The sequence below is a fragment of the Catharus ustulatus genome, chromosome 3, assembly GCF_009819885.2.
Source record: "Catharus ustulatus isolate bCatUst1 chromosome 3, bCatUst1.pri.v2, whole genome shotgun sequence".
In the NCBI taxonomy this organism is placed as follows: domain Eukaryota; kingdom Metazoa; phylum Chordata; class Aves; order Passeriformes; family Turdidae; genus Catharus; species Catharus ustulatus.
This window is the reverse complement of record NC_046223.1, coordinates 92,602,871-92,619,824: the sequence shown is the minus strand read 5'-3', so window position 1 is coordinate 92,619,824 and position 16,954 is coordinate 92,602,871. Positions and strand designations below refer to the sequence as shown.

The 16,954-nt window shown below is 37.5% G+C and overlaps 1 protein-coding gene across 1 annotated transcript in view; it reads left to right on the top strand.

Moving 5' to 3' along the window:
- PRIM2 (DNA primase subunit 2) overlaps window positions 1–16,954 on the top strand; it is a 103,629-nt gene that overhangs the window by 51,853 nt on the left and 34,822 nt on the right. The window contains exons 7-8 of the mRNA XM_033056711.1: window positions 8,294–8,361; window positions 15,956–16,028. Of these exons, the coding sequence (XP_032912602.1) occupies window positions 8,294–8,361; window positions 15,956–16,028 (141 nt within the window). The remainder of the gene's footprint in view (window positions 1–8,293; window positions 8,362–15,955; window positions 16,029–16,954) is intronic.

The following is a 16,954-nucleotide window of genomic DNA, read 5'->3' as shown; positions in this document are numbered from 1 at the left end:
TCAAAGAGAAGTTCCCGCCTTTCTTAGCAGACACCTGTCCTCCAAACTAGGACAGATATTCAAGCCCTGCTTGGACTGTTCCGGTCAAACACCTGTAGCTGACCCTGCTTGATCTGAGGGAGTGGACCAGATGATCTTCAGAGCTGCACTCAAACCTCAGCCACTTTGTGAATCACAATTGTTGAAAACCAAATACGCAATACAGAATACAGACAGTGTTTCTTGATCTTCAAATCTCCTGTGTTTCAGTTTGTTGTCCACATTTCCTCTGGTCCTGGCACTGGTCACCCATGGAAAGGGCCTGGCTCTGTCATTTTTGCACCCTCCCTTCAGGTATTTTTATGCATTGATGGAATCCTCCTTGCTGAACAATTCCAGCTCTCCCAGTCTTTCCTCATAACAGATGCTCCAGTCCTTTAATCTTTGTGACCTTTGTGGTCTTTCTCTGGTATGTCCATCTCTCTTGTAGAGGGGAGCCTAAAACCTGGACAGATAATCGATTCCCAGTAGTGAAATCCTGTTACTAATAAAATCTAAATATCTCTTCTGATGTTCTGTAATAAAAATGATTTATAGTAACTGATTTTTATATAGTAGCGGACATTTATTTTCTGTAGTGCATAGGGCTTTAGTAATAGGGTTTCTAAAGATAAAATACGTAATAATTTTTACTTGAAGATTTTTATGAAGGCCTACATTGATGAAGCCCTGTAGTAGTAATGATAACTATGGAAAATGAACTTTTAATCAAGTGTATTGAACGGGTCCATAGAGAGTTGTTTCTTCTCTTTTTGTCTATGTAGTCTTCAGCATCAGGGAACTTTTGCTAGTATAGTTGTTCTTAAAGCAGTTTTGGAGCACAGTGCTGATGAAGTTTGTGATGGGAAACACCATGGTTTGTGACAGTGACTTTGAAGGTCTTTAAATAATAATCTTTCATACATTCTAACCAATTGCTTCTTGTGTGATATTGGCTAGTAACTCCTACTAATAAGAGATTTTATGAAGAGTTTTTTGTGTTCTTAATTTTCCTTTCATGAATCATGTGCATGGGGCAGGATGTGTGTGTGTGAAACTTTAAAATCATAACATTAAGACTTTGGAGGAATCAGTGCTGAGTTACCTTCTCCCACTTCAGTAATGCTCCATGCATGCAAGTTAATTAAAACATCATTGTGTAGTTGAACTGAGGAATGCATTCCAGGTTACTTTGGAGTACTGGAATCACCATTTAGTCTGTGAATCTGGGAGAAGGACTGGAAAAACAACAAACTGTTCATAAATAATACCAGAAGAAGAAACAAAAGATCTTCATGCAGCCAAAGAATAGTAAGCAGTAATGAAGAGATGAAGAACTGTTTGCATGAATCAGAAGTTCGTAGTGAAATAAAGTGAAATAAAAGATGTTATCTCACTTTCCTTGCTTGCTGTGAAGGCAAGTGTTCCAGTACACTGTTTATTTAGTTTAAAAATAACTAGGTATCTGGAACTTGATACAAAAAAAAGAACCGAGGACTGAATTAGCAGTTGAAAAAGCTCTCTGTAAAGGCCCAGCCACTGGTGAAGTAGTTGATAAAATCACTGAAGAACCTTCACAACTATGGGAAGCAGTATTATTTAACAGAAGATTTGGATTTTGCTGACAAAGGTAGCTTCTTAAATGTCTTCTTCAATCTACATATACAACCTGAAACACACTATGCACTATTGTAAGAAAGATGGAATCAATAACTTATTCTGGGGGGAAGATAAATAATGAACGTCTTCATAACTGTCAACTTCAACTTTATTTTAGTATGCAAAAAAGTATAAGAGATGAGTTCATTTAGATGTTGTCGCCCTCAAAGGCAAGTGAAATGATTATGTGCACAAGAAATCCAGCAACAGTTCGCTTAACAATTAAACAAGGTTTAATTATTGAAAAATGTTGCTTTAAAGACTAAGTATGAAACTCCAATCCAGGTGTTATTTACACATCAGTGTGAATATGAAAGCCTAGACATTTCCAGACGGAAAAAAGAAATCAGTTACTTTCAGAAGCAAGTGCCTTAGGAAAACATTAATTATTATTCTGAGTGCATTTGACAAATGCTGAGTTGAAATTAGTGGAGTTTGGTTTCTTCAGAGTTCTTAGAGTATTAGGTAAATATATAGGACATGCTAGCAAGGACACTTTTCACAACTCCTAATTTGTTTCTTCTCTTATGGAATATTTGTCCTTTGGCAGCTTGAATTAACTGGCAAAATGAAAAGAAGACATTACATACGTTACATTTATAATTTGAATATATACTTTACAACCTAATTTATATTTTATTGTACTTGTATATAGGTTTTAAATTTTTAGATATAGCATCTAAGCAACATTGTTAACTATTGTACTCTGCTTTTTAGAGTTGCAAATAGAAATGACTGTTAATAATATAACTTTAATTCTTTGTTTGATTTTAAAATAAGTTAGTTGCTTCCTTTGATTTGCTTTCCTTAAACATAAAAGGCCACTTTGTGTTTTGTATGATTTTCTTTTGGCTGGCTTGTGTTACTGTGAAGGGGGTTGTGTGTGAGAGAGGAGTTGGTGGGGAGTTTTATGTAATTAAAAAATAAAAGTAAACCCACAAAGCCAAGTTCAACCTTATATTAACGCCTATATCAACCACTTGAGAGTGAAGAGGGAAATTTTTTCTTGTGCTTTAGAAATGTCAGCATTGTTACATTTGTACTGAAGCCTTGTAATGCTAGTCTATATTATTTATTTTCTTTCTTCTGTAAATTTGGTGGTACTAGATGGAAACAATCTAAATGCTGTATGTATTAAATTATACTGACCCATTAAGAAAAGTTTCATAATGTTGAAAGCATTTTTGCATAGTTTTGTTAGTTTTGAAGAATGTTATTTGCTGTTATATAGGTTGTGTGTTGTGGAATAGATGTAACATTAATTGTTTGGTGTAGTTTTTATTGAGCATATTTCAGTGTAAGTGCTGCTGAAATAACTTCTAATAGCTGAAGAAGCCTTGGCAAAAATTACTTATTAATTTTGTACAGTGCTTGAGATTTGTAAGATGCTATGAAAGGTTAAACCCCAACTTTTTTTAAAAGAAAATTGATCAGTGTTAAAATGTCAACTGTCTAGGTACAGCAGCATACTGGCATGCAAACACTGCTCTCTTATTACAGGTTCCCCAACTGCATAGCATTTGCATTGTGACATTTTGTAACAACATTAGCACCATAGCTGATGTTTCAAAATCAATCAGTTTTTGTTGGTATGAGACAGCCTGGAGCATAATTAACTTGAATTCTTGGGTTCTGGCAATATCTGCATCTCATGACTTCTTACTTCAAAATCATACAAACCAGGTAATATCATTCTGAAATGCCTTTTTAAAAAATGAATAAAGGCAACCCAAAGTAATACTAAGGCTTTCTCAGAAGTACAAAACCTTTTTAGACATTGTGTCTGAAGTTTAATCTAAAGTAAGTATTTTGGTGCCTGGTGCATTAAAATGCCTTGCTGGAGAATTCATGTTCTTTAATACTACACTTTAGAGAGTAGCCAGCTAAAATTCAGATTTTGTTGAAAATGAAGTTGTTTTGAAGTTTTAGAGCTTCAATTCATCAACAATGCTTCTAATCAGAGAGAAATGCATTAAGAAGCCTTTTGCAACTACTATTGCTCTATTTAGGCAGAGCTCTGGAATAAAATGTACATGAGATCTAGTTTTTGTGGCTGAAGGCAGATTGCAGGGGGAAAGAGATTTTATGTGAATGATTTATCTTTGAAATGTCGTTGTATGGTAGAGTTTCCCTTTTTCTATAAAAGCGTGCCCTTGCAGTTGGAATCTGTGTAAGTGGAACTGGGACTTAAAGATCTGTTATTTGTCATCTTACTGGATATATATGACAGTGGTTTGGAACTGGATGAGCTTTAAGGCCCCTTCCAACCCAAACCATCCTCTGATTCTGTGTTGATCCTATAAATATGTAAAGAGTACTCTGAGATTTGTGCAGTGTATCTGTAACAGTATAGTGAACATTGTCTTCAAGTGAGTAGAATTAAAATGTTTCTACAGCATTATTTTTAACCTGTTCTGTATCTTAAAATGGCAGTGAGGAGAAGAAAGCTTCCCTAAGGCTTTGTAGCATCTCCTGAAGATTGCTTTTTCTTTTGCTCAAATGTATACTCCAGGATAGCTAATCTAGATAAATTAGAGTTAAGGAAAAAAATCTGAAATTAAGGTAAAAACTTCCCCAGAAAACATCTTACTGTCTTTTCTTGTTTCTCAGTTATTCCCAGTGAAGGGGGAAAACTGGGATCTGTTATGCTGACTCTCATATACCCATGGCTACAGTACGGTCAATAAAATAACCATGGATGGTTTGGTTACATAAAATTTGATATTCTGTTAGATTGGTAACATTTAGAAAACATCTTAAAATACTGACCAAACAGGTCTTTGAATAACAATTGTCTAGTATTGAGTTAGTTGGAACAAGTGTAGTGCCTGTTAATGTTAAATAGCTATGGCTAAAGGCAGTCTCTGTTTCAAAAAGTTCAAGAGAAAGACCTGAATAGGTAGTGTTGGATTAGGAGAGCAAAAAGTAATTTTATTTAATTCCACAAAAGTTAATTTCTAATTGTATACTCTTCCTTTAGATGAGTTACTGCTGCAGCTACTACTATGATGTCATATTTTACTCATCTTTGTTTCAGTTTTTTATGGAAAGAAGCTTTTACCTTCTTTCCCTCTTACATTTTGCTACTGTGCTCGTACTCAACTGGGTGATGCATTTAATGGGAACGAATAGACTGTTGTGCATTTGTTGGGCACAGATAGGCAGTAAATTGGGCACAGGCCCTGCAGAGAGACCTTGACAAATTAGAGAGCTGGGCAGTCACCAACCATATGAAGTGTAACAAGGGAAAATGCCAGATTCTGCTCCTGGGATGAGGCAACCCTGGTTGTGTGCACAGACTGGGGAATGAGAGGCTGGAGAGCAGTGCTGCGTGATGGGACTTGGGAGTTCTGGATGATGGCAAGTCAAATCTGAGTGGGCAGTGCCCTGGCTGCCAGGAGAGCCAACCCTGTCCTGGGGACATCAGGCACAGCATGGCCAGCCAGGCAAGGGAGGGATTGTCCTGCTCTGCTCTGAGCTGGGGCAACCTCACCTCCAGTGCTGGGGGCAGCTCTGGGTGCCACACCATAAGAAAGACGTTAAGTTGTTTGAGTCCAAGGATGGTGAAGGGCCTTGAGGGGAAGCCATATGAGGAACAGCTGAGGTGAGTTTATTAAAAGAAAACCAGAAGAAAAACCCCCACAAACAATGCTGCCAGCAACAGATTGATGTCCAGCCAGGTCTTGAGTGATGGCAGCTTTGGAAAGATTACCCCTCGGTCTTATTGCTGAACTTGAGGTTTTAAGGTCACCATCTCAGTTTAGCTCTGAGGTGTCTGCATGTGCCTGTCTGTGGCTCATTCTGCCCCCTCCTCTGACCATCCAGGCATTGGGACTTGAATTATGTTATGTCACCAGTATTTTATGTTCTCTGTAATGGAGCTAATGTCATGCTTTTACTTTTTTCCTCTGGTATGACAATCTTTATGTTTAGTATCATATAGAGCTCAAAGCAAGGCTGTGCTTGCAGGAATTTGTCTAAATTTCATTTCAGAGTGGTTGGAAAAAGTCTTCAGAATCTCAATTTGGAATGTGTAATAGGGCTCATCTTTTAGAAAAAATGCTGATGAAAAAGCTAATAAAATTCTTAGCTGCCTTAAAACACTAGCAATTATTTACCATGACCTTTCTAAAAGCTGCTTTTATTTTGACTCTGTTAATAAAAACATTAGGTTATAAGAAGAAATTTTATACTTGAATTTATTTTTTTTTTAGAATCCAGACAAGTGGAAGGGAAATGTTCTTTTTCAGTTAAAGTTTTTCAAATATTTTGATGAGTTCTCCTCTACTATGTTTAAGGAAAACTATCCTTAGTCTTAGAAAAGAACAGTGTCATGAAGATCCCACATCTTCCTGAAAATAAACATTTGAAATAACTGGACAAAGTGTTTTTTCTAAGATTTGGAAATGTTCGATCTTATTTTCACAGCACTATGTGGAGATCATTACCTTGTCCAGGCAACATAATAGAGGAAAATGGGGAATCGTTTTGCTCCTAAAATTTGCAGATTCAGAAAAGTATTTGCCATGTGGATTCTCCTTTGACTTCAAGGGATTGTTTTTTTGTCCTTTCGTGGTGAATCCTGAAACTCCCAAGTGTGGGCCATTGCAGCATCAAGAAAAATCTTGGTTAAAGATCATTAGGTCTTGGTTCTGCCTCAATTGCTACAAGTCTCCTAAATTAGTTTTAAACCAGTGTTTTTGTTAATTGGTAGTGGTTAGACAGAAATGCAGCTTATTGTATATACAACTTGATAATAATGTTGATACTTTTTCAGGTTTTGAATATTACTTTTACTTTTTGCTTCTTACATCGTTGTCCAGTCAGACTATCATAAACATCCTGTCATAAATGCATGGGATTTTTTTCTGATTAAATGCAATATTTCAAGCACTGCATAGCAGAAAATACAGTATACTTGCTGTATTATTATACCTTGGTATTTGAGTGTGCACACAAATGCTGTTTTCTCTATTTCTTAAGTTAATAATGGAGAAAAAAATCATATGGTATTTCAGGTGGTTCAGTCTTTGTTCTGATAACTTTGGTGTTTAGAAGGCTTCTAGAAATACCTTTCGATTTTTCTGGTTTTGTTTAAAACAAACTTAGAGGGTTACTTTATAGGAGATTTGAATATAGAACAATACATATGTTGACCTTTAAAACTCAGTGGTAGGATAATGAGTTGGGTTTTTTTAATTAAAAGAAACTTCTGAAGAGATGCAGAGTTTACTGAAGTTTTAGTGTATATTTTGCATCTCCATGTAGTTCCATAAAACAAGGGAACGTAGATCATGCTGTAATTGCTGATATAGCTGCCTTCTTTAAAAGGGGGATGAACGGGTTGCTGAGAGTGCCAGGTTAACATTTTCTGTAGCAGTCAGATCGGATGGGCACATTTGGGTTACCTGGGACTGAGAAGGGCCATGTTGTGAGACAGTGGTTGCTGCAGTCCAGGCTCCCTGAGCAGCAGAAATGGCCCCTTCCTCCTTCCCTACTGTGCCTGTGTTCAGTAGCTTCAACCTGCCCTTGGCAGACAGCTGCTTTGAACCTCCTCTCATTTACTTGGTGGGTGGTGGTGTGAGCTTCAGGTGCAAGTTTCAGATTTGATCCCAGCCTGACTTCTGCCTAGCAGCAAAGGTTGTAAAATGGATGTAATGATGGGTGGTCTGTCAGGAATTACGTATTTTTAATTAGTATATATACTAATTAAATTAATAATGCATGCTATTTTTGAGTTACCAGTAAGATACTTAAGAATTTGACCCTTAGTTATACAGCGTGAAATATCTTGAAATTTCTAATTTGTTCAAAGGTAGTTTTCAAAATGCAGCCTAACTTGGCAGCTGCAGAATCATTAAATGTATGTTTATGTTCAATATTTTATGTTAGATGTATGCCAGAATAATGCAAAATGCTATGCTTGTAGCTTTTATAAGGTGAAGGTAGCCACCTTATATACAGGTACTAAGTAAATTTAATAAATATATTTTTCCAGTTATTTTAGTTAATGCACCAATTAACTAATATTCCACAACAGTGTGACAAGTATTTGTTGATCTATAGATTGCTAGGTTTATTTTTGCAGAAAAAGTTGAATGTTTTAACTAGTCATATGACTTAGAAGAAAAAAAAACAATCAAGTTGCAAAACAGATTAGGCTGATTTAAAAAAAATGTACACAAAGACATGTTTATATAAAAGTCACATAGAGTTAAATACTATGTAAATTGCTTTTACACAAATATAAATTATATACAGTGTGGCTTCATGGATTATATTTACATTGCTAGAAGGCTGTCTAGGCACAATATGACTTCTAGTTCAAATACATTTGGAAAAATGTACACCACTTTCAGTTATGTCTTGCTGTTTAATTCTGATAACATTGCAATTTTAGAAAAATGATTTTTCATGTTTGTTAACTTGTAAATATTTCTGCTAGTATCAGATTCTGGAAGGCTGTACTTAGTTATTTTTAATAGAAGAAATTATGTCTTACCCAATGTTGTATGAAGTTATAACAATGCAGTGTGACTTGTAACATAATTACTGCCTTGTGCTATCAATTTTTTTAAGCTAATATTTTATTAAATGTACTCCTTTTTTCTTCCAGCTGACAGCACGATCACTACCTTCCATACAGTCTGATGAGAGACTTCAACCTCTGCTTAATCATCTCAGGTAGTATAAAATTAAAGTGTGAGTATATTCCTTCATACAGATTAAAGTGATTGTTTTGGTAGAATACCTTAAGTACAGGTTTTTTACAGACCTTATCTGTGTGATTTGCTTTGGAAAAAAACTCAGAAGTAATTCTTCAACTTAACAAAAGCTTTATAAATTATATGGAATGTAATTTATAGAACTGATTTTGCTTCTAAGAAACAAAAAATAGTTGTAGCTTTTATAAATTTTTTCTTGTACAGCAAATACAAAGTTGTTAAGCTCCTTTATGAACAAAACAGATTCCAAATTATTGTACTCAGAGCATGGGCCTTCCTTGCTGCAAATATTCTATGCTCTCTGTTCTTTTTGGAAGATTTTGCTGTCATTGATGAATGGAGTACTGCTTTGTTCTTTTAATGGACCTATGTAGATTGCTGAAAGTATGAACTGTTAGAGTAAATAGTTTGCCTCCCTCTTAGTTGTGTGTGTATAAATATATATATATATACGTGTGTGTATATATATGTATATATGCTTTCTGCTGTATTTGTAGAAGAGGGTAAGCAGAGAACTCCGGTCTCTTTCTTATATATGATTGCTTTTTACCACTTTATATGGGAGACTTTTCTTACTATGGTTATATATGCAGGAGGACAAGGTGCATACAATTAGAGTGAGCTAATCATGGAATAATTTAGCTTGAAGTGAATCTCTGGAGATGATTTAACCTAGCCTGTGCTCAATGCAGATCTGGTTAGATCAGGTCACTCAGGTGTTTGTTTTTGTAGAATTTTTAATGTCTCTAAGGATAGAAATGTACTTAAATACTGGATGTCAGCAATGAAACCTGTTTTTGAACACGTACACCTTAGCATTAAGATCATTGAAATTATGTTGGATAAATAGAAGTGGAAGTGTTGAGGCTCCATCATGGCAGCACTGCATGGGGAATAGGGATGCAGATCTAGTTTGCTGGATCATCCTCCCTATTTTCTACGGTGCTCTGCTGCTGGAGCTATCTTTTCCCAAACCCTGACATCTTATTTTGATTTTTTTAAGTCTCATATTTTTTATTATATAGGAAGAGTTTTATGTTTTGTTGTTTTTAGCGTAAATTAGAATAGGGGAAATAGCTTTTGTTATATCACTGCTTAGTTAACATATGATTGAACTTTGTTCAAGAGCAATACATGAAAACAAGAATTGCAGTGTTACTGTTACATAGCTGGGGATACTTCTGAATGCCAATAACCTTCCACGATTTTATTACCCTACATCTTACTGGGATTGTAAAAATATGCCTCAGTGGTATTCCTTTCTCAATTTGAAGATCAAGAGCAATTAAGTTAGCTTTCTATAAACTGTGCTCTCTAGGAGTAATTACTGAGCAACTGAAAATTTCTTGATGTGTGCTCTGTTCTGTGTAAGCGGAACAGTCCTTCCAGTATCACAATCAGTCCTGTCTGTGCTTTTTTTTTTTTTAATACTGAAAAAGGAAAAGTTCCAAAAGAAGGTACTTTAACAAGGATATTATGCCCCACATTTATGCCAACTGGCATTTTTGTACATTCTAATGTTACCTTGGGTGTGTATGTTATACAACTGGTAAATTGCTTGCATTTTGCTTTTGTGAAAATGGAGGGACTGTTTCCAGTTTATTTTGTTACCAACTGAAAAAATGATACAAATCCTTCCAAATTGCCTTTTTGGAAGTTCCTTTAAAATGAACAAAATATATCAGACCTTGCAACTTGAAAAGCAACCTCTGTCAGTGAACAGGCAGGTGACCAAATAGGTCATCTTTGTTATTTATTTCTGTGAATCTGTGATACATTTTACTTCACCTTGCTCATGAGAAAGTTGTAGACTTTCTTTTCTTTCTTTTCTTCATTATCTGAATTCGTAGAGCAGTACTTATTTTTGGCATACGTCAATAGACCTCTGTCAGGGAAGCAAAAGCTTAGAAAAGAACGAAAAGAGCATGCAATTGAAGATTACAGGGCATCGTTTAGTTGTTAATGCCCCACACATGCTTTGGCACCTATTCATTCATATCTGCTTGTGACTTACAAATTGACTAGTCCTCAGAAAAGGTGATTTTACAGTGGATTATGTTTTCATAGATATTTTAACCTGTGGTCATTAATTTTTTAGAAGGAAGTAAATGTATTTTGAAATCGGATGGTACTGGACTAAATATATATTTTGTCTGTTATTTATTACTCTTTTTATCCTATTCTCCTTCATTTGTGCTTTCTAGTAGTCTTTGTACTAGACCAAAAAAAACCCAAAAAAACCCCCCAACTTTTTAGTTGAAGTGTTAAAGTATTCTGTGCAATATTGTGTTTAGGGATTTTGCATGCTCACAGTAGGTGACAAAGAAATTTAACTTGCTGAAACATTAACAATTTAATGGAGATGGAACCTTAATATATAAATGTGTGAGAAAAACATTTTTGCAACTCCTGCTTTGTGTGGGGTTTACAGGCTTGTAACACTCTACTGTTTAAAATATTAATCAGGAGTAATTTCAGGTGGACAAAACCCCTTGTATGTCATCCCATCATGCTATTAAGGGCCTATAAATGAGTTGTAGGGAAAAGCTGAGTTGTCTTCTTTTAGTCCAGTGAAAAAGAAGCTTCGTGGAGATCAAATAGCAGCCTACAACTGTTTGGAGGACAAATACGGTGGTATTGGAATTTTCAGTGGCAGCAGAGGATTTAACTAATGACAGTGGTCACATTTAGCAGCTTGGGAGGTTTACCTCAAACATTAGGGAAAATGTCTATGTTAGAATGATAATGCAGCAGATTTCCCCAAGGTAGGTGATCTTAGTTCATGGAAATTTTTAGGATTTAGTTAGAGAAACCCATGGCTCACCTGACTAGTGTTGGCAGTAATCCCATTTAAAGTGGGGTGTGGGACTAAATGGTCTTCTGACATTCTTCACAAACAACATTTAAATGATTTTGTTAATTCTGTCTTCAAATGATAGTTCTTAAGGGTGATAAAGAAACCAAATGTTTTTCAAGACTGGATTTTTAAAATACGCAGACGTTCACCTTCCTTCTTACTTACGTTCATCTCACAAGCAAGTAAAGAAGAATTCACACCTTGAAAGACTGGTATTATTCCCTATCCTCAGCATCTACAAAGTTCCCTTGATATCCTTAGTAAATCTTGTGATGCACAAACACTTAATAGTGAATAATAGGATATTTATCAGAACTGTCCTACAGCTGTTTGTTTGAAACACATAGGTCTCATTCTTGGAAACATTGATGTAGTACCAATTTTCTCTTGATCAACAGATGTGTGAATGTATGTACTGATCTTTGGTTGCAAGATATTTAGAAAACATCTGGTGACTCAGATTTTGGATTTTAGGAAAAACAGGTTCTAAGTGATTGAGTCAGGGTGAATGGAGGGAGGATTTATATATGGAGGTAAAATAAAAATAAAACTTTTTAAAGTGTAAAGTTAACACATTGCTACTTCCATTCCTGTAGACCACAAAAATACATTATGAGGAACTATAGATATTTCTAGGTGAGAACCAAGCTTGCTCAGGAAGTAATTTCAATAGCTATGTCATATAGAAGAAAGAATGAGTCCAAATAAGAACTAAAACTGAAAGCAAAAAATATGAGAAGACGAGAAGGATCACAAACCTGATTACAGTAAATTCACGAATACAAGCCACACTGAATATAAGCCGCATCACTGGGTGTTGGCAAACATTTTGGTTTTTGTCCATAGATAAGCCGCACCCGAATATAAGCCGCTCTGTTGTTCGCAGCGAGGACCCGCGTGCAATTAGTAACAGAACCGCGGGAGGGCGGGGTTTACTGGCTGAGCTAAGGCTGTGCAGGCTCGGCCCGCTAGGGGCCGCTGACGGGGCCAGGTGGCCCAGCCCGGTGCTGCCGCTCGGGGCCGGCCGCCGCTGCCACTGGGCTCGGTCACCCCGGGTCGGCGCTGCCCCGCGGTGGCAGGCAGGGACGGAGCTTCCCCCGCTCCTACGGCAGCGGCGGCGGGCGGGGACGGAGCTTTCCCGCGCCCGTGGCGCCGGTGGCAGGCAGGGACGGAGTTTCCCCGCTCCTGCCGCGGCGGCGGCGGGCGGGGACAAAGCACCCCGTCGGCTCCCCGAGCCGCGGCAATGGCTGCGCGGGGCTCCCGTCGGCTCCCCGGGCCACAGCAATGGCTTGCGCGGGGCTCCCGTCGGCTCCCTGAGCCGCAGCAATGGTGGCGCGGGCTTCCCCCCCCCCTCCCCGGGCCGCGGCAATGGGCTGTGGCAGAGGAGGGAAGAGAGCTCTCCCGCCTCTCTCCCCGCCCCCCGTGCTGCCTACAGGGAGCCAGGCTCCACCCGCGGTGCAACAGAGTAGCGATTTGTAACAATCGCAAAATGCCGACTTTGCAGCTGCTCGGGTCGGCACTCTGGCAGGCACTTCTGAGGTTGTATTAGCCGCTCCTGATTATTAGCCGCATTTCCGGTTTAGGAGCAAAATCTTAGTCAAATTGGTGCGGCTTGTATTCGTGAAATTACTGTAGTTTGTGTTGTAATGTGTTTTCAGACTGGCATAATTTTTGAAGGTAGTTTGTAGGGTTCAGCACTCTGGTTGGTGTCAGGTATCAAGAAAATTTGACCTTGCAAAGGACATACACTATTTTTTAATGTAACAAATTAATAACTTTCCTATTTCCTTACCACTATAAAAATATTTGACCTTTTCAGAATCTGAAAAGTAGAATTTCTTCTTTTCCCTCTTGGCTCCTCTTAACTTTGCATTTTCTTGCACGACCAGATAAAATGGTCAGCAAGATTCAAAGAGCTTGTCCTATTTTTAACAGTAACTTCTGAAGGCTTTCCTCATTCACTTGTAGGAATTCACTTGTGTCTTTTCTTTGGACCTTCTCTCCCAGGTCAGTCCTCTCTGCAGATCCTAGGAAAAAGTAGTTTTCTTTACCTTCCAATTTGTTTTCAGTATTGTTATGATTCTATTAAATACTGTAGAGTACAAGCAGATGACCTAAATTGATTATGGTAGAGCAACTTAAAAAGTTACCAACACTCATTCTGGGATGTGATTGCTTCCTGCATGGTTTCCCTAACTGGGTGTTATACAAACAAACCAAATCAAACAGAACCCATCAAAACAGGAAGTTGCCTAAGAAACAGCTGTTATCTGTTGTTTTGTGCTTCAGTTGCAATATTTTTGTGAGTGTAATTTTTTTGTTCATAGTTTACTTAAATAAAGTGATCTGTGTCTATAAGGGAATTTGGATGCTTCTGTAGTAAAATTAGTAATAAGAGACACACATGGTTTAAATACTTGAAACAATTTATCCCTTTTGTGTAAAAGAAAAAAATCTATTAAGTATAGTAAGCTTGTCTAGTGTTCCAGTGCATCCCAAAAATAAGACTAAGGAACAAAGAAATGTACGTATAATTAAATACTGTTTGTACTGTAGTAAAATCAACTGTTCGTTACATGCATTTTATATTTCACATTATTGAAATGACACAGAATAATGTGTAGCACTTGGTATTGTCATTTAGCAAAGTGCCTTTTTTTCTGGAGTTAAATCTGTATGCCTTCAAAGACTTAAGGTATGGTCCCTGTAAGTTACTGACAAAATCCTTCTTGCACAAAGAAATTTATTCTTGCCCAGACTTTGCAACCTGCTTTTTGGACCAATAATCTATCCAAAACCCCTGTTTACTTAATTGCCTCTAATACTGTCAACTTTTGAGTTCTGTGGGATTCTGGGTTCTGCTGTAGGAATTTCCCTGGGTCTGTCCTGCAGCCCTGCATATATCTTCATTCAAAAAGTCTCTACAGTTTTAAAGTAAAAGTTGGTCATCAGATGCTTGTGTTTGATTTGAAATTACTTGGGTGACATGTCTGTATGACTGTCTCTGCTGTACTGTAGGGTTACCTTGAACTTACCTCAGCATTCAAAAGTAGCTTCTTTGTAGTATGAATGAAAGATGAGACAGCACATGTAAATAAATTTCTGTACTATTTTGGTTAGGACTTAACTGTATTGATGTGTCAGTAATGCAGGAAAAGCCATCCCAGATTACCTGTTACTCTTTAGTTCTTGAGTTTTTACTTTTCCCCCCCAGTAGATATCCATAGTGATATATTGGGGGGGGTTAAATTTGTTTTTGTGGTTCAAAAATGGCAAAGTAAAAAGATTCTTTTTTACTGGAAGACAGCAAAAGGTAACCCTGGCTTCACAAAGAGTAAGGAGAAGAATCCTCATCTCAGATGCAGATATAGAAAGAAGGTGACCATGAGTGGTCAGTGTAGAGGTGTGAATAGGAAATTTTTCTTGACTAAACTCAGAACTGGTCATTTTGTCATAGGAGACTCAGTAGATAGGGTGGGGAAATCTCTCAGTGTTGTTTGTCTTGACTTTAGCAAGCTTTTTGACACTTACAACATCCTCATTGACAACTGATGAAGTATGGGCTAAGTAAATGGGCAGTGAGGTGGACTAAAAACTCTTAAGTGCACTGTTCAAAGGTTTGTGATCAGAAATGTTAAGACCAGCTAGAGGCCAATCCCTAGTGGACTACCTAGGGTCCTGTCTTCTTTAGCTTCTACTTTATTGCCTTATTACTTTATTGTCTTATTACTTTATTGGGACTTGGGCGGGAGGGAGAAATGGGCTGCCAGGAACCATGTGAAGTTCAGCAAAGGGAAATGGCAAAGCTTGCAATTGGGGAGGATTACCCCGTGTGCCAGTGTAAGTTGAGAGTGGAATGGCTGTGAAGGCAGAAGAGGACCTTGGGATCCTGCTGGACAGCAAGCTGGGAACCACCAGGGTACCTGTGAAGCAAAGAAAACTAACAGTCCTCTTGCATGGCATTGGGAAGGGCATTTGCAGCAGGTTAAGGGAGATGATCCTTCCACTCCACTCAGCACTGGTGAGACCACATCTGCTGGGCTGTGTTCAATCCTGGGCTCCCCAGTATGTACGAGAAGAGACTAAGAGAACTGAGGTTGTTCAGCCTGGAGGAGATAAATTTCAGCAAGTGTGTGTGTGTGCATTTTATCACTGCCTGCAAAGAGGTGTCTGATAAGGACAAGTAAAGGGGGAGTGAGAGTCTTCTCAGTGGTATCCAGTGGTAGGTCAGGATACAATGGGCAGAGACTGATATACAGGAAGTTCTACCTAAACATAAGAAAACACTTTTTTATTGGCAGGGTGGTTGAACATTGGAACAGGTTGCTCAGAAGGTTATGAGTCTCTATCCTTGGATATGCTCAAAACCCACCTTTATGAGACCCTAAGCAACCTGCTGCAGCAAACACCATTTTGAGCATGGGTTGGACTAGGATGATCTGCAGTGATCTTTCTTTCTGATCTAAATCGTGTATGATCCCTCACCTTTCCTTTCAGATAAAGGGAAAGAGGGTTTCTTTGCCATGTTTGCTCTGATGTTGACTTTATGAGTCCTAATTACTTGGTTTCTTGGTTTTGCCTGATGTGAAGTATTTTCTGCCTAAAATTCAAAAATTATTTTGTTTCTAAATTTGTAAATTTTAAAAAAATTTGGAACTGCTTTAACTGATGCCATACTGTTTGCTTTCTTTTTCAGCCATTCTTATGTTGGCCCAGATTACAGCATCCAAAAGAACACTGGAAAAATTTCTCTAGAGCAAATTGATGCTGTAAGTTGTGTTTCTGGAGTTATATAGGATGTTGAAGTATAATTTCTTAAATTCAAGTATTCTATATACAAACTAAATATAAAGCCTTTGTCTTCTTTTTATTCATATTTGCTCTGTAACTGTTGAATGAAATTGTGTTGAAGTTCAAAACAGAGCAGGATTAGCTGAAAATGCATCTCATCAGGATTCAGAAGAGTGAAGTTGCAGTGAAATGCTTAATTTGCTTTTCAATTTTATGCACTTTCACAAATATCTAACATAATTATAAGCAGAATTTAACAAAATTTTATTTAACAATCTTGCAAACCATGATATTAAGTTTATGTTTAGTGTTGCAGTATTAGTCTCTTTGATGCTGTTTTTTGATTTTTTGACTTACAGGAGAGGTTTTTAAAACAAGGAAGTAAATGAAATGGAAGTAAAACATGGGATGTAAAGCACCATGCATAAATTGTACAGAGTTTATTAAAAACCTATTATAACTCCTTTATCTGAATTTTAGGACTCATGTGTTTTCAGCATCCATCTTAACCATGGTGGTATTTTTCTGGCAGTGAATTAAAATCCCCTTCTCTTCCCCAAACCCCCAAAGCTCTATCAAAGGTCATTTTGCCATTCTAGATGCTAAAATAAAGCAGAGTCAAGAAATACTGTAATGCAAGCGTGGGTATATTTTTCCTGACTGCAGTTAAACCTGTGTTACTTTGTAGCTGGAGACAGTCTGATACTACCACCTGTATTACTCTGTACTCTGGATTTTGTTCTTGAGATGGTTATTGAATTGGATAGTTTATGGACTGACTTGTGTTATGAATTCAGTCCCAGGGCTCTCTGTACATGCATATCTTCCAGCCATTGGCATTTTCAAATGGAGCTAATTAATAATCACAGTAAACACATATCGTACAAATGGAATGATCAGTGTG